This window comes from Petaurus breviceps, unplaced genomic scaffold, assembly GCF_028583685.1.
Source record: "Petaurus breviceps papuanus isolate PSGF00001 unplaced genomic scaffold, PetGlider_PUasm1.0 90750, whole genome shotgun sequence".
NCBI classification, from domain to species: Eukaryota; Metazoa; Chordata; class Mammalia; order Diprotodontia; family Petauridae; genus Petaurus; species Petaurus breviceps.
Genome location: NW_027187335.1, coordinates 12,557,376 through 12,575,213, shown reverse-complemented (window position 1 = coordinate 12,575,213; position 17,838 = coordinate 12,557,376). Strand labels below are relative to the sequence as shown.

Below are 17,838 nucleotides of genomic sequence, written 5' to 3'. Positions count from 1 at the left end.
AAAACTGAGGCTAGAGCCACCCAGAAAATTGTCACCAAAGTGTTGTGAGATTAGAAGTCAGGAGAAAAAAAAAGGATGAGTCCCAGGGCTGAGTTCTCCTACCCACAATGCTCATTTCCCTTTCTATTTATAAAGGAGTCAAATCATTGTAAAGAGAAACAACTCTAAAAGACTTAAGAACTCTGATTAGTCCAATGGCCAACCATGATTCCAAGAAATACACTGCTGTGTATCTCTAGACAGAGAGGTAATGGACTGAAGATGCAGAATGAGATATCCATTTTCATACATGGCCAACGTGGGGATATGTTTTGCTTGACTATGAATATCTGTCACAAAGTTTTTGTTTTTCTGTTTTCTTTGGAGGAAAGAATGGGAAGCAAAGAAAATAAATGCTTGTTAATTGAAAACAATTATTTTTTAAAGTGAATTAAATCACCTTCTGGCTCATTACAAGAATCATGTAGCCAATTTGCCCATCTTCCACTTGCTGGCACCTTTTCCTAAGTGGGAAAAGAAAGGCGAAGTCATCTTCACTCTCCCCACCCCCACTCTCTCTCCATTCCCAGCTAACCCAGCAGTGAGAAGGTAGTATCCACAACAGATTCAGGAAGGAGGGATGGGGGTAGAAGAAAATCCAGGACTAAGATTGAGTAAAATCACTGCCAATCTATTTTTAAAGGGTGTGTGTGTGTGTGAAAGGCTTCATATTCATCCTTTAATCAAAGAGTATTTTTTCTCATGTGTGTGAAAGGCTTCATATCCATCCTTTAATCAAAGAGTAGTTTTTCTCGTGTGTGTGTGTGTGTGTGTGTGTGTGTGTGAAAGGCTTCATATCCATCCTTTAATCAAAGAGTATTTTTTCTCCCTATTCCAGGGTTCATCTTAAAAGGATGTTCCCAGGGACAGAGTTACTCCCTTCCTGTGCTTTCTTCCCTTTCCTATTCCAGTATTCTTCAGGTCAGTAATCCAAACCCAATATCCCTTCTTCCTATAGTCTAACCAACACAATTCCATAAAAATTAGATACCTACTAAATGACAATCTCTTAGAATACAAAGACTAAGGAAACAGTCCCTGTGGGTTCACAGAATTTGTATCCTTCCTTTTATTTCTCCCTGACAAGGAAATCTTACCTTCCTTTCATGGAATGAGGCTACTGTTTACCACCCTCTACATGAGAGCCTTTTAGACCCCTTCCAGGTCCTTACCTGAGGCCTCACCAAATAGCTCTCAGCTCCCCATTTCTAGCCTGAATAATCCCAACTCATTTGGGCTCTTTTAGCAATCAGATGCAAGATGGCTAAGAAGCCAGATGCCAAACTTCCCTTCTCTTCTCTAACCATATTTCTGACCCCTCCACTCCTTCCCTCTCCATTCTCCTCCTAAGCAGATTCTTTAAACCCTATTGTAACACCCTAATGATGGACAAAAGAAGGTTTACCCATTGGGTTGTAAATCTCCCCTCCTTTACACGATGATCTAGAGGAAACTCCAGGCCTTCCCTCCCCACACCAACTACCTGGAAGTATAGACCATGCTCTGGTATCTGCATTTTCTTGTAAGTGGGCAAATATGGCATTGGCCAAGGCCTTCCCCATTCCCAGGCCCATGAAGGGGGTCTTTGGGGTCAAATGGTTGAGCATCAGGGCCTTTCACTCACACTTATTGGGCAGGGAGGCAAGGCAAAACACAGGAATAAGTCAGGGAGACCCTAGTGCTGGGGCCCAGGAGATGAGTGAGGAGAACACTGAGGGACATCTTCAACTCTGGAGATCTCCCCTTAACCACAGAGGCCTGTCTCTATGTACTAGTTGAGGAACTACCCCACCCAGAAGATCATCTCTGAAAAAGAATCTTGGGGTGATGAAAAGGGGCTTCTGATGGGGCCCTAGGAGACCAGAATCCACAGGTGGGAAACAGTCTTGTGGGAGAAGGAGGAGAGAACCCGCCTGGGTCCCTCTAACACACACAACACACATCATCAGAGACTGCAGAATGTTGGGAGTCAGGAGTTGGGATGGTTCTATTTTATTGTGTTTCAGGGCACTGGACCCAGTGAAAAGTTGGAGAAGATTGTTATTCACCCCCTTCCCACCCACCCCATCTCTTGCCCCACAGTAAGCAGCAGGGGAAAATCCATGACACTCACTAACATAACAGTTCACAACCTGTCTGGTTTCCCCACCCCACTACTACCAGTCAGCTGACCCCCTCAGATGGGGCTTGGGGTACTCTGCTCTGTTGGTCTTTTTTTTGGAGGGGGGATAGAGGAAGCAGCAATGTCAGTCATGGTCAAGGTGTATTCAAGCAGGCTATGGAGAGGACATCTCCCCTGTCACCTGCCCTATAGGAATGGGTATGTGTGTGGAGGAGAATTGGAATGGGGTAGGGGTGAAAGAAAAGGAAATGAAAAAAATAGATCATATCTACTTGGGTGAGGTTGGATTAAGAGCAGGAATTGTGATTTTGCGCTCTCTTTGGTCTCAAGGTGCTAGGGTAAAGATAAGAAGGGAGCTTGGATGGCAACCAAACTTTAATGTAAGAGGAAGAAGAAAATAGATAGGAATTTGTTCTATTTGGAACTTTCTTGGATCCTATTATAGCAAAAAACAAAACAGAAACCCAAATCCTCTTTGCAAGCATTGTCTCTAATTCTATAAAAGATAAGAGATTTATTTAATATATCTGTGTATATATTTATACGTTTATGTACACCTTTCTTATATAGATGCCCTTGGATATCCTGAATTACAGGGTGGAGGGGGTGGTAAAGAAAAGGACCTCACTAAGTCTTTTGGCTTTTCTGTATTTCTGAACAGACCCACTTCTGGCTAACAATGAAGGTATTGTGCTATAGTAAGGATGAACAGACTATCAGAGCTGGGGGCAATCTCAGAAACCACCTAGTCTGACTCCCTCATTTTAGAGACAGGAAGAAAGTAAGACTCAGAGAGAGGCAAGGTTGTGCAAGGTTGATAAGGACAGAGACAGAACTATAATTCAGGTCTCATCTCCCAGTTGCCAACCCCATGTTCTTTCCTTTTGCCCTGATGCCCTGAGCTCACTAGCTCCCAGAGGGCAAACAGTAAGAAAAGCAGGGCTCGGAGCTAGGAACAGAATTATCTTCTCTCCCATCCCCCATCAGGAAGGCTATGTTCTCTTCCTATTTCCAATTATTAATGTTCACAACATTAATGGAAATTTTTACCAAATCCCAGGGGGTTGGGAGACAAAAATGTCCATGTGCTTAGCACAAACTTTGGAAAGGACAAGAGTATGGTGAATGTGCCTAATCCCCTCCCCAGCCTCTGTAACTTTCCACCTCTCAAAGCCTTATCCAGGCTATTCCTGAACCAAAACTGCCGAGCCTCTCCCCAGTCCTCCCCACTCCTTGTCCTGGGCAAGGCTGCGTTAGTATCAGGGCACACAGGGTGATAAAATAACAACAGGAAGAAATACAGGACAAGGTTATCCAAGCCAGGGGATAGTCTCTCACCCCAATGGAGAGAGAGAGGTGTTAAAATCCCATCTAGGAACCCAAAGTCACATAAGAGAGACCCTAGTTAAGATATGAAAAGGAGATTTCTTCATTTGATCTGTGTGCCAAAAAACTCCACCCCACCACCTCCACTCTCAAACAACTCAATGGCCAAGGCAAAGTCGAATTCGTGGAGTGGGGGGCCGTCCACTGCGATCTTCACAACATGGCTCCCCTGGCCATCACCTCCCTCTCCTTTTCCCTGGTCCCACCACCGAAGCTCTCGGCTCCGGGCAACCTTGTCAAGAAGGCTGGCACCAGCAGGAAGGACCAAGACTAATGAAGCCAGGATGGCAAAGTCAGGAAAGAGCTCATGCAGCTCTGAGTGGGCACAGACCAGCTTGCAGCAGAGGTCTCGTGGGCCCAGTGGACCCAAACTGAAGACAACGCGTTTAAAGAGAGGGAAGTCACTCAGGGCTCTCTCACCAACCACTACAGGGGCATATGCCTGGAGCAACAACCGGAGAGCTCCTTCCCCATGGGCTCCCAGCTCTTCTAAGGACTGTGGGTAGCGTCGAGAGTCAAAAATGGAAGCAAATGCAGCCACGATGTCCAGAGAGGGGCCTGGGAAGGAGTCCCACAGCCACCTCCTCAGGGAGTCCAGGAAAGCCCCACGGAGGTCCTCAAAGTTCTGGATGGTTGCTGGGGAACAGTCTGTCAGCTCTACCCCTTGATAGCAATAGCGGCCACCATCCCCATTGCCAGCTGGGATGGGGTTGTCTAGTGCCTGTAGGAAGCTCTGAAAGTGGGGCCCATCTGAACCTCTCTGAGCCTGCAGAGAGGCAGCAGTGGTAATGACCAGGGGTGGGAGCAGGGCCAAGTCTGGATCCTCGGGCTGAAGGAGGAGGCTGAGCTTCTGCAGAGTGGGCAAAGTGTCCAGTAGGAGGTAGGTGAAGGCAATGAAAGTGAACCTCCGGAGGGCAAGAGCCAGTGCCTGCGTAAGTGGGGAAGAGGGGGAAGTAGTCTCTAGCATGGGCACAAGGTGGGACCAGGAGGCAGCCACAGCTTCAACAGCAGGCAAGACTGATGCCCAGGGTACTCGCTGTGGCCCTGTCAGATTGATGGCTGCAAGGTCCAGTGCTGACCGGAGCTCTGGGATCCCATGGGCCCCAGAGCCACCATAGAGTCGAAATAGAGCATCCAGGACACTCTCATACTCGCTGACATAGGTGGGGGCTTCTGGGTGACCCCGGCTTGGAAGGCAATGGAGCTCGGCCAGCAGTGGACAGGTTACCCGAAGTTGTAGACCTAGGTCAGCTAGACGCTCACTTGGGAGTCCTGAGCCAAGCCAAGCCAGCTTGGGTGCAGGAACACCAAAGGACTTCAGAATGTCCAGAAGCTGGCCAGGACTGGCCTCACCTACCCCTAGCTCCACACTTCCCAGGAAGGTGCTGGCAGGCTGGCCATCACAGGGGGACACCAAGGTGGCAAACAGGGCCAGGCTACGAGGCTCTGGACCATCCCCAACCTCGTCCAGCACTAGTCCCACAAATGGGGATGCCTTCAGCCGCTGGTAGTCTTCAGAGTGCAGAACCCTGGCAATGGCTGCCTGGGAAGAGTCATAGAGAAAGAGAAAAAGAAAGCGAAGGCTTTAAGCATATCCCAGGAAAAGCCTCAGTTCAGATACCCAGAAACAGGAGGAAGAAACATTCAGTAGGAAGGACTCCCCTGATACCCCAAGGCACCGGGAAGAACAAGCAAAGGAGGCCACGGCAAATTTCCAGGCTAGTGAAAGGCCCAGTCTACCTAGCACTGAAGGAAGAACTACTCTGTGCAGACAGGGAGAGGGTGAAGAGGACCTCTGGAAGCTTTTAGTAAAAAGCAGATGAAGTCTAATACTGCCAAAAGTGTCAAGATATACCTCCCCTCTAAGGCAATGTTCATTTTTCCTTCTAATCAGCTACTCTTTCAACGGTCAATTATCAAATGAGATCTTATTTGTAAAGCACTTAGCATAGTGCCTGGTACACAGCAGGCTCTTAATAATTGCATACTCCCTCCCCATCCCTTTCATCCAAATGAAAGCTCCTCAGGGGTGAGCATCATGTCTTTCCCATTAGACTGGGAGCTCCTCAAGGTCAGGATTTGTGTCTTCTCCTCCCACAATAATGTCTCAGGACACAAGTCAGTTCTTACTTTCCTGATGATCTGCAAGTCAATGGCGGAGGCCCCAGAGGTCCTCTTTCTCCCTCCATCCTTCTCCCAAAACGAGAACTAGGGAAGATAAAGTAGGCAGCCCCTTAGGGAGCAGCACACTGAACGGGGGGAGGCAAGGATGTGATTAAGGCCACGCTTTAATAGTTTTTCTTATAAAAACACATTTTAATGGCAAAAAATCTCATTCTCTACGGCCTCTAGCACCATTGTGAGAGAAATCAAGACACATTAAGTAAAGTCTTGTAGCCTCCAGTGGACAGGGGAACAGTAGTTCATAACATATTAGAGGGAGAGGAAGAGATGAGGACAGGAGGGTCAGCTTTCTAGCCACTTCAATGAAAAGAGCTTTGGATTTGGAGTCAGATCTAGCTTCCAGTTCTGGTTCTGTCACCTCCTACCTGTGTGACCTTGGGCAAGTCACTTAACCCTTGCTAATTTCAGTTTCCTCCTCTGTTAAATGAGGATGGATAAAGGTCCCTTCCAGTTCTAAATTCATGATCCTATGATTCAGGCTAAATAGACACCTTCTGCTAGCTACGTCCTCTACCTCCCAAACACAGAATCGCCCAGGAAACAATAGAATATATGCCAAGCAGCAGGAGAGGAACCTATCCTGTTTACCCTTTCCTCCAGAGAAGAGCTGTGGCCTGAAGCCCAAAATGCTCTGCCCAGTGACTTGACACCCAAGGAATGTGTGGAAAGCATTTTCTTTCCTTTTCCCCCCACCCCTACAATGTCAACCACCCACCTGCATGTCCTTCACGCTGCCCAGGGTGTAGTAATCACCATGCTCAGTGCCCAGGAGTGCCTGACAGAGGTTGAATCTCTGTAGTTCCAGCAGAGCAGGGCAGCGGTCATCTGGCACATCCTCCTTAGCCATGCAGTAAACGGTGGTCAACACTGCCACCTTGGCAGGGTTCACTTCCATCTTGACAGGTGCCATTGAGGCGGTGGCAGCCATACCTACTGAGTTCAGGGGCAGGTTTCGATGGTACCCATAGCTCCCTCTTCCCCCTGCCCGGGCTTCAAATGCCAGCTGTTCCCGGTTGACAGCTAGCGCCTGGCAGTGAGCTCCAGAAGTCACATGGCGCAACAAAGCATGACGCTGGAAATTGTCAGTGCCCACCGTGAAGGCATTCTCAGCCTTCCCATGTTTGTTCCGGACAAGGGCTTGCCTACACTCCAAGCAAAACATCAGCTTTCGCTCATAGTCAAACTCCAGCCAAGTAAACTCTTCCTTCCAATGCTCATTGAAGTAGCGCTTACATTTCTTGTTCGAATTCGAAGTCTCTCCAGCTGGCTTCTTCCCTGGGGGGACCATCCCCGTCTGATGGATGGACACCCTTACAAACCCTTTCCCCCTGGTCTCCCCCCTCCCCAGACTTCTCCTGAGACAAACACTCCTCCCAGGGCTGAGGGGAGCCAGGGGAGAATGAGGAGGAGGACAGACCAACAGGTTAATGGTGACTGTCCATCTAACTTAGCCGAGAAAGTTTATTCCCACTCTGACGCCAAGGACTGGGGATGAAAGAGACAAGGGGAGATAAATTAGGGGTGTGTTACCAAGAATAAGAGGACTTGTTAGGCATTTGGGGATTGATGACCATGGGGTAGGGAAGACTCAATCATTTTCGTTCAATACTGCCTCCTTCATGCCCTCCTACCCCATACAGGTCAGGAAAGGACCAGAAAGGGGGTAAGGAGGGGAATGAAGAACAAGTAGTAATGAAAAGATCAAGGGATTTCTGTCCAATCAGGAGGCAGATGTAATGAAAACTAGACCTGCCCCCTTTATGTGCAACACATACACGTATACAACATACACATACACACAAGTAGCCCCATTCTCCCTTAACAAGTTCCTAAGGCATCCAGTGAAGTGCTCCTATTTCTTCAAGATGAGAAAAGAGGCCCAGAAAGGTCTAGAAGTATCACAGACCCAGAGTGGAAAGGGACCTCAGAAGCCACCTACTCCAACTCTCCTCCCTCATTTTAGAGACGAGGAACACTGACATCTAGGGCACTTGCTGTGATCGAATGAAGAAAAGTCTCAGAGGCAAGATGTGAAGCCAGGTTCTCTGATCCCAAAGGCAGTTCTCTTTCCACTATACCATGGCACAGGTCAAGTATTTTATTTAAGGTCACAGGCTAAGAACTGGAAGGGAGTCTTAGAAATCACCTAGTCCAATCCTCTCATTTTACAGATGAGGAAACTGAACCCGGGAGAGAGCAAGTGATTTGTTCAAGATCTCACAAGGAGCAAAGAACATCTAGGGCACTACATTTGGATTCAAAAAGACCTGAGTTTAATAGCCTGCCCCAGAAACTTATTAGCTAACTGACCTCAGCAAGTCATTCAACAATCAATTTCATATAGTGGTAGGTGTCTTCATTTACAAAATGGGGAAAATAATAGCACCTACTTCAAAAGGCTGTTTTGAGGGGCGGCCAGGTGGCTCAGCAAGTAAGAGCGCAGGCCCCAGAGTCGGGATAACCTGGGGATCAAATCTGGGCTCAGATACTCAGCACCACACCCAGAAATAACTGGCCCTGTAACCTTGAGCAAGTTACTTAATCCCAATTGCTTAAAAAAAAAAAAACACCTTAGGTCAAAAGGCTGTTTTGAATTGTAAATAAGATTATATATGTTGCAAACCTTAAACCTTTATGAAAGGAAGGGAGGAAAGAAAGAAGGGAGGGAGGAAGAAAGGGAGGAAGGAGGGAGGGAGGAAGAAAGGAAGGGAGGGAGGGAGAAAGGAAGAGAGGAAGGAAGGGAAGGAGAAAGGGAGAGAAAGAAAGAAGGCAAGCTTGACAACTGCTTCCCAGCTTTATGCTTCCACCTTTGTTGTGGGACCTTTGCCCAACAGAAACAGCCTTGTAGCCCCTATATCCAGTTTACTGGGGATAGATACTCAGATTCCAAAGGTAGCAAATGAATCCAAGGAAAAGGGGGGAAAACTGGCTTGAGTGACTTTAGTGGGGCCTACAGGGCTTCCGGGGATGAACCCCAGGAAAAGCAGGGCTGTTTGGAGTGTGAAACCAGGAAGCATCCCTTGACTCCCAGTAAGGGCAGTTAACCCCTTAAAATCGGCAACAAATTCTTAATTCCTACCGAACGAGCATGTCTCTGTTTGAGCTCCTGAACCCCCTGTGTGTGCACCTCAACAGCCCCTACCTCTGGCTCTGAAAGCCCCCAGAGGACTGGGCGAGAGCCCTGCATCCCACAACATAAAACCAAACATCCTGCGAACCTAACATATAAAATGTGGGCGTAAAAGCCCAAATCAGATCTAGATGGTGCCCTACACTCCTCTGTCATTACTGGGGCTGCAGAGAAGGGGACTGAGGTAGATTTGAAAACTTCCTCTGGGTGGGGGCGAGCAATACGAAGCCCACAAATTAGCCACTCAGGGAAACAGATTATACCCCACTATACATAAACACACGGACACATACACGCGCATACACACATACACACGTTGTGGTTCCTCCTGCCTCCCTGGGCGCCCCATCCCCCTGCCTGACTGGGGGAGTTGCTGAGCCATCGGGATGGGGCGGGTGACCGGGACCACTAGGCATCCCACCCTGTCTCCCCTCCCCAGGTGCACCTTTTCCCCCCACCCTCCCCACAAACTCACTGAGCCATGGGAGCCGCCATCTTGAGCGGTGGACACTCTGTCCGCAGCCTCCTCGGGCTCCGAAGAGCTACAGCAGCCACTAGCGGTAACCGGGGCGAAGAGGCCGCCCGTAGCTGGTGCCGGAGCCCGAGCCCAAGGTGGGGGTGGTCGGGACGCCGGAGGAGGCGCGGGCCGTGCTCTTAGGCCGCCCCGGGGGCCACACCTGCCGCACCTGTGTCACCTGGCCGTGCACACCGGAGCGCACATGCCCCGTCCCCCACCCCCGGCCTCTGAGCACACACGGTCGCTCGAGCTCCCCTACAAGCCCCGAAGGGCTAATTAGCGTCCTCTCCAACCAGCCTCCTCCCCCAGCAAATAGAATCCACCGTTCCTCAGCCCACGCTGCCGGCCGCAGAAAGGATGGATGCTGAAGGTCAGATAGCAGCAGCAGGAATTTCTTTAGCGGTGGGGGACAGTGGGAATGGCTCAGCCACAAGAGCGTCGGCCTCGGAGGCTGGAGTTCTACGTTCGAATCCTAGTTCTGCCATGTATAGCTCGTATGACCTTGGGATAGTCGTTTGACTTCTCCAACCCTCAGTTTATTCCTCTGTAAAATGAAAGGGTTAGACTAGATTATCTGTAAGGACTCTTCCAGCTTTAAGTGTGGGATCATCTAGTCCAGCCCTCTCATTTTACAGAGAAAGAAACTGTCACCCAGACAGGTTGTGTTCAGTGAGTTGAAACCAGTTCCACTGATTCCAAATCCAGTCATCTTTCTCTTTAAAACAAAAATTTTTAATGTACAAGTTTTGCTTTTACTTTACCTTCATTCCCAAATATACATACATACACACACACACACATATATATATATATCTGTATGTATTTATGTATATGTATGTGTGTATATATATATATTACATATACATACATATTCCCTCCCTACGTTCCTTGTCCAGTGTGCCTACCCTTGTAACAAAACATAAAAAAAGAAAGAAGATAAAACAATTTAGCAAAACCATGAGGGGACAACTGAGTCAGACATAGCAATCACTTTCTCCTATAGATGGGGAAATGTGGATTTGGGGGCCTGGGTATAGGTGGAGTAGGGACAAAGAGTTTTCTGGGTAGAGGGAGGGGGACAGAAGATAGTCTCTGAAGGTGAAAGGGAGGGCCCTTCCTGAATGTCCTTGAGTCTCTACTTCTCCCAACCATCTATTTAGGGATTTCAGATGTCTGAATGGAGGTACAAGTTGGTGTCCCACTTGAGACACGATCTTTAAGACTATACAATGTGGTAGAAACAGGAGGAGCCCAATCTGGGTTCTTATCTCAGTGCTGCTACCAGAACTTGCTGTGTGACTGGCTCTCTCGAACTCAGTTTTTCTTTTTTCCACAAATGAGAAAATTGGATTACATCAGAAGTTCTTAACAGCATTTTTGTTCAGTTCTTCAGTTAGTGCCTAACGCTTGGCAAAGATACTGGAGTGGATTTGCCATTTCCTTCTCCAGATCATTTGGCAGATGAGGGAACTGAGGCAAACAAGGTTGAGGGACTTGCTAGTAAGTGTCTGAGACTGGATTTGAACTCACAAAAATGAGTCTTCCTGACTCCAGGCCCAGTACTCTGTCCACTACACCACCTAGCTACTCCTCTTAACAATAACTCCCATGTAAATCAAAACATTTTTCTGCTATTTCTTCTATCTGTGCAAATGCACTCTGAACACAAATAATTACAGGAAGATATAATTTTACTTTGAAATTAAAAAAAATATATCACCCTACTCTTTTTTTTTTTTTTGCCTCATAGATTAAAAAAAAAAGCACTACATCAGCATATCAATTGGATAGTTTGGTCCCTGAACAGATTTCAGGTATTCATAAACTAGATTGGAGTGGGGGAGGGAGGGGAAGAAGGCATCTTTAGTTTCACTAACCTCTAACTGAAATTTAGTATTTCCTTCTTTTATTGAAAAACATTCTGAGAAACATTCAGTGGGCTTCACTTGACTTATAATGGGGTACATGATGTGAAAAAAAAAAAACTCGAAGAAGAATCCCGGGGCTAGATGGTTTTTAGCTAGGATCATATCAGGCCTGACATTTCTATGAGATCTCACCTGGGGAGCCATGAACACTGCTTATGGGGTCAGAAGACAGGGAGTCCCAGGGGCAAAATGGAAAGGGCTTTAGGGATGGAGGGAAAGTAGAATAATCCTGCCCACACCCTTCCTCACTTAACTACCCTCTCCCCACTCATGTCTCTGGCCTGGCCATCAGACCCTGGGCCATGCCAGAGCACAGAAGGCCAGTGTAGTAAGGGAATGTCTCTGAAGCACTCTCTGAGCCCCTCCCCCCACCCCATCCCCGGAGTGAGCCAGGGGGCCGGCAGCCGCCCCCATTGAGCAAGCGGCAGGCGGCCAGCCTAGCCTCCCTGGGGCGCTGCGCACATTTCCAGGCCACATTTACTTTGTAATGCTTTCTGCATCTGACATGCACGTGGAAGGGCCCAGGTCCCTGGGGGCCTCCACTCAACTAGAAGAGGCCACTGCACACAGAGACGCACGTGCCCACACGCTGCAGGCAACTGATGACAAGGCCAGTCGAGGACGAGGCACTTTGGTCAAGACAGTAGTGTAGAGGAAGCAGAAGCAGAACTCACATCTCTTCCTCTATTTTGAGTTTACAAAGCGCTTTGCCAGTCCTAGCCTCACAACACTCCCTGTAAAGTCTGTTGTTCAAGCATCATAATCACCTTTTACAAGTAAAGAAACTGAGGCTCGGGGGGAGGTGTGGCTTGCCCGAGGTCATGCTGCTAAGTGGTACAGCCCTGTTGGAATAGGAACTGAGGTCCCCTGAAGCCAAAGTCAGGGTTCTCTTCATTATGAACTGAGAGAAGACCACACACCTCCTCCCTTTCCCTTCCCTTCAGTTCCATGCACCAGAGCCCAGAGCCCCATAGTCCCCCTTGGAGGAATGGGAGGGAAAGGCATGCTTATTTGGCTTGCCTTTTCCAGCCTGAAACAGCGCCTGGCAGGTGAACCCCAGCCCCAGGGAATGCTAGTCAGAACAAAGAGCCAGGTCATGGGTTGGGGTTTGTGTGTGCACGTGTGTGCGTGCACCTGTGTCTGTGCAGGCGTTTGCTCACGTTTGGGGAATGGAGCAGTAAGAGGGTTGGAATAGAACTTTTGCCTGCCCAGGCCAGGTGTCTCCACAGGCCTGAGGGGAGAACATAGGATGATACTGGGAGGAGGAAAGCTGTTCTATTATCTAGGCAGAAAATTAAAGAATATCTCAAAAGGAAACTGGCAGAATAATGACTGAGTCAGGGGAGGGGGGAGATGCAGAAATAGAGAGGTAGGCCAGGTGTCACCTGTGCAATAACATCAGAATGGGTTCCAAGGAGGTGGGCACAGGAGGAAGCAGCCTCATCATTAATGACTGACAGATGTACTGATACATATAAACAGAGAAGCAAGACTTATCATCAGACACAAACATTTTCAGTTCAACTCAATCCAGAAAACATTTATTAAGGGCATACTATGGGCCAGGTATTGGGAATACCAAGACAAAAAATGAAAATAGTCTTTGTCCTCAAGGAGCTTACATTCTGTATGGGGGAAACACATGCACATAAATATACTTTATAAATACAAGATAGGTACAAACCTATACATTACCCACAGATAATCAGAAAGAAACATACATCGAGCCCCAAATACACACAGACCATACAGTGACATATAAATAGGTCCATATACACAGATGAACATAGGAATTTGTGCACAGCAAGACACACACACGAGTAGATTCAGATAAAGACCCACAAGCTACACATAGGAACTATTCTACACATGTCAAAACCATGAACAAAGGGCAAAAAGGAATGCAAGCTTAAACAAAGAGCTAGAGAATGAAATGATTGAGGGGTCTGGGTCAAGGTTCTTACCAATCTCCCTCCCCCCATTTTAATATGATCAAATTACTGAATCACATTTTCTTTGAAGGCCATAATTCGTTTCCATACTCTCTGAAGCCTAAATCTTATTCTTATTCTAATATTCTAATTCTTATTGAGGTGGTTGGGGGGATAGACAATCTAAAATTGTTGTGGATGGCAAAAGCAAGCAAAACAGAGTACCCCATCAGTAGCCTCAGTTTCCCCCTTCCTAATCACAGTGGTAGTGTGCTCTTAAAGCACCCAAGGAGAAAGCAGGCATAATGACATTCTCTAAGCAAAGGGTGATGGCTTTTCCATCCATAAAGAGAAAACAATCATTTGTGTGGATACATGTTGGGGGGGGGGGGGGGGGGGAAGGGAGAAGAAGGGAGACTAAGGAAGCAGTTGATTTCTGGTTCTTTTAAGGGGCACAAAGAAAACCCAAGGGGGAAATGGGGATATTATGGAGTCTTCTTCCAGAAAAGATAGGATTCCACATGGGGTAACCTGCCCCCCCACCCCATAACATCTCTTACTCCTTTCCTCCAAATCCTTCACCTGAGAATCTTTTCTTTCCCTCTTTGATTCATTATCCCTACCCCCCCCAGCAAAATAAACATATGTTCCAGAAAACCCCAAGCTGTCCCCACATTTCCAAGAGACTCCAAAAAACCCTTTGGGGGACTTGGGTGGTGGTGGTGGTGTTGATTTGATTCAAGAAAATCCTGGCACATCTGCCACCTGGTAACACATCTGGGCTTGTGCCTCCCTCCTTTCTACCCCCTCTCCAAAGATTCAAAGGTTCAAACCATCTAAACATCTGGGAACTGTACCTCCTTACTATCAGAGCTATAATAGTCCCCACCCCATACCCCCCAAACCCGTGTTGCAAGTCTGAGGGTCTTTTCTCCATACCCCTTTCACTCTTACTCCAACCTAAGAATGAGACTGATAGTTGGGAATCTGGACAGATGAGAGCAAGAGGGGCAGATCAGAATAAAAGTAAATCAGTCATACCCCACCCCCCCATCCCCGACTAAAGAAAGGTGGTCTTGGAATACTTACCCAAGAGCATCGTGAGCCCCTGGAGAGCTCTTCTCAAGTGGAGAGCAAATGAAGCTCCGGCTGAGAAAGGGAGGCAGGGGAAGGAGGGAGAGTCCGTGGGAGAGGGGGAGACCAGGAAGAGGCACAGAGGCAGGGGGAGAGAGAGGCACAGAGAGTGTGCCAGAGCTTCCTGGTCCTTCAGCAAATCGCACGCTGTACGCTCACTAACCTCTGTGTCATCCAGAGGATGAAGCTCTCCTGTTCCCTATAGCACTTAATCTTTTGCAATGACAAAGTCATAAAAAAGATACTAAGCTGTTATCCCCATCTTGGGATGTGGAGCTCGGGTGTCAGGGGAGAGAATGGGAGGGTGTCTAGGGAATCCTTGTGATGGACACTGAGATCAGGAAAGCTTTGGAACAAAGGGACATCTCATCTACTCCTCTGTCTCCAGACAGGAGGGTTGGATCTTCCTGCAGTCCAACCTTAGTACCTACCACTGGAGATGCAACCCATTTCTTGTGGGATATTCTCACACTTCATATACTATCTCCACTTGTCCCCCAACATTTCCCTCCTTTCTCAGAAAAGGGAACAGGGTCTCAGAGAAAGGCAGCAACTGGCTAAGTACACATGACATCAGCCAGGGGGTCCACAGGGGATCCCTGGCATCTTGTACTTAGTATTGGAGCCTTTGACACTGCTATCTCTTCATCTGTTCAGTACCAGAAGTAGATGGGGATTGGGGAGGGAGGAGGGGAGTTAATTTCTTAGAACCCTTGCTCCTCCATAGACCATTCCTCTTTTCCTCTTCCTGAAGAGGGGCTGTTTGTTTCACACACCTTGGCATCTGGCAGTGGGGCCAGAGGAATGGGAGGGGAGACAACAGGAGGATTGGATCACAGCATTCCAAGGTGCTCCCTGCCACCCCAATCACCCTCTCCTCATCCTGCTCAGCATCCTGTCTCCACCAGACAATAAGCGGTAATCTCTGCCTCACCTCCCTCCCCCTAGCAGCAACCAGGACACCTGAGCTACAAAGAAAGTAAGAAATGAGTGGAGAGGGGGAGGAGGAGGGCGCTGGTAGCAGTTACTCCAGAAAACAGGTTTGCTTAGAAAGTCATGCTGGGGGCGTGTTACCCCCTCAGAAGAGGAAACTCAAACCCAATCATTAATGAGCCTACCTAGGGACACAGATGAAATCTTTTTTCTCCTTTGGGAGCTGGGATTTGGGTTAAGCTCCCTCCTTCTCCTCCACCTCCACCTAAACCAGATCCTTGTGGTCCTATAGGCAGATGGGTGGATTTGTACCCCAGTCCAGAGGGCTAGGTGTCTGTCTGAGAGCAGGAATGTTGATGGTGGTTAGGAAGAATCTGAGAGACACCTCTCTCATCCCATCAAGGATCAAGGCATAAAACAAAATCAGGAGATTGTGGATGTGGGGGCTGGAATCTCAACAGGAAGGACAATGACTAGAGAGGAAAAAGAACTTCCTAATTGCTTAGGGCAGGATTCCAGGTTCGTCTGAAACTTGATTCCTAAGGCCCCACATTCTGATTTCTTTTATGCCACAGGGTGAGGACAGGAGCCTGAGCAAATTATCAAAACTGAGTTAAACTTCCAGGGAAGACAGATTTGAGTCCTATGTTGGAACCAGTGACCCAGAAAGGCTCCTGAGATAAACGGAAAAGAATGGTAGAGAGGGAAAAAGAAGGGACTACTAGATGAAAAATTAATTAATCCTTTGAGGTTAGGGGTGGGGATTTGCATCAAGAATTCAGACTTGAACCTAGTTCATGATCTTTGATCTAGGAGGGAGTCTGATGTGGCTGCCTGAATTCCCTATCTAGAGCCCCTCTGGCCATTTCAATAATGCCTGCAATGAAGTTATCTCTAAAATCCATTCCCTTTCTTCTGGTATCACATTGCTTTGGACAATGGGAGGGGGAGTACATTGTAGTGGGAGGTTGTGCCATCTGAACTGCATAGCTAAATTGACTCCTGTCTAGATCTTTGGCTAGGTGGTGAAGTGGGTAGATTGATGGGCCTGGAGTCAGGAAGACTCATATTCCTGAGTTCAAATCTGGCCTCAGACATTTACTATCTGTATGACCTTGGACAAGTCACTTAGCCTTGTTTGCCTCAGCCTCCTCACCTGTAAAGTTAGCTGGAAAGGAAACCACTCCAGTATCTTTGATAAGAAAATCCCCAAATGGGGTCATGAAGAATCTGTCATGACTGAACAACAACAAAGGTCTTCAGCTAGCTCCAATCACTAATACAGGGGTAGTTCAGAATAAAGCCAATGATTTAAACCCCATATTGGGTGTTGAAGCATAGCAAACGAGAAGGACCATTGAATCCTGATTCAGAATAACTACTTTTTTTTTATAGTACCTTACATTTATTTGATTCTCATAATAACCCTATGAAGTAGGTAACATTATTATCTCCTTTTTACAAATGAGGAAACATATGAGGCAGAGTTATTTTTTAATGATTTGCCCAGAGTCATACTGCTGATAATATATAACAGTTAGCATGTTATAGGGCTCTAAGGTTTGCAAAGAACTTTGCATATGTTATCTCATTTCATAACAACCCTGTGAGGTAAGTGTTCTAATTATCCCTATTTTACAGATGAGAAAACTAAGGCTGAGAGAAGTAATTGGCTCGCCCAGAAATCACGCAGCTAGTGTATATCTGAGTTTGGACTAGAACTCAGGTCTTTCTAACTCCAAATCCAAGCATTCTTTCCCACTGAGCCACCAACCTACCTAACAAAGGCAGGAATATGGGTCAGGAAGGTGAGGGATGATGATTTTGCCACCCTTCCCCCAGTCACTGCATCCACTGTCATATAACACTGGCTATAACTTCCCTCATACCATGTCATCACACTGGTCCTAGAGGGGGAATTGGAATAATCATTGCTCCCCACTATAACTTACAGGCTCTACTTTGCTAACATTACTCAGCAACTTCTCTTTTGAAGTCTACTCTGTCAAAAAAAATGTATCTCACACACACACACACACCCCAAAAAATGTATTGCCCAGTCCAGGTTTCAGTAGCTGTTCTGTCCAGGCCCCAAGTCATTCTTTCTCCATTCTCAGGGGATTCAGCATCTGTTTTACCAACCTTCTCTCCTCACCAGTTTCTGCCCTTATATTAGAAGACTTCAAAATTCATATTGATATTCTCCCAAACACCCTCACCTCCCAGTTCCTCAGTCTACTCCAGTCTCAAAACGAGCCTTACCACTCTTCTTAACCACACACACACAAGGATGGCAACACCATTATCCACAAATGTTCCATTTTTATGATTAAAAAAGACTGTCATTGCTCGATCTGATCATAATAGCCTATAATTCTCTTTGTCCCTAGGCCTTTACCCCTCCTAAATCTATTCTTCATCCTCACCATGACCTCTAATCCTTCCAACTTCTCAGTCCTTTCTTCCTACTCTGACTTTATCTTCTACCTTCCCAATCTTACCCCCTGGTTAACCCGTTGACTTCCATACTCTAC

At 47.3% G+C, this 17,838-nt stretch overlaps 2 protein-coding genes across 4 annotated transcripts in view; both read right to left on the bottom strand.

Annotated features, from left to right (window-relative positions):
- ZNF385C (zinc finger protein 385C) overlaps window positions 1-17,838 on the bottom strand; it is a 49,403-nt gene that overhangs the window by 6,331 nt on the left and 25,234 nt on the right. The gene's annotated exons all lie outside the window — the stretch shown is intronic.
- Window positions 1,140-10,237, bottom strand: CUNH17orf113 (chromosome unknown C17orf113 homolog). The gene is made up of 3 exons (XM_069067683.1): window positions 9,337-10,237; window positions 6,447-7,216; window positions 1,140-5,090 (listed from the first exon to the last, which is right to left on the bottom strand). The coding sequence occupies exons 2-3, from the start codon at window positions 7,017-7,019 to the stop codon at window positions 3,591-3,593; spliced, it is 2,073 nt and encodes a 690-aa protein (XP_068923784.1). The 5' UTR covers window positions 7,020-7,216; window positions 9,337-10,237; the 3' UTR covers window positions 1,140-3,590.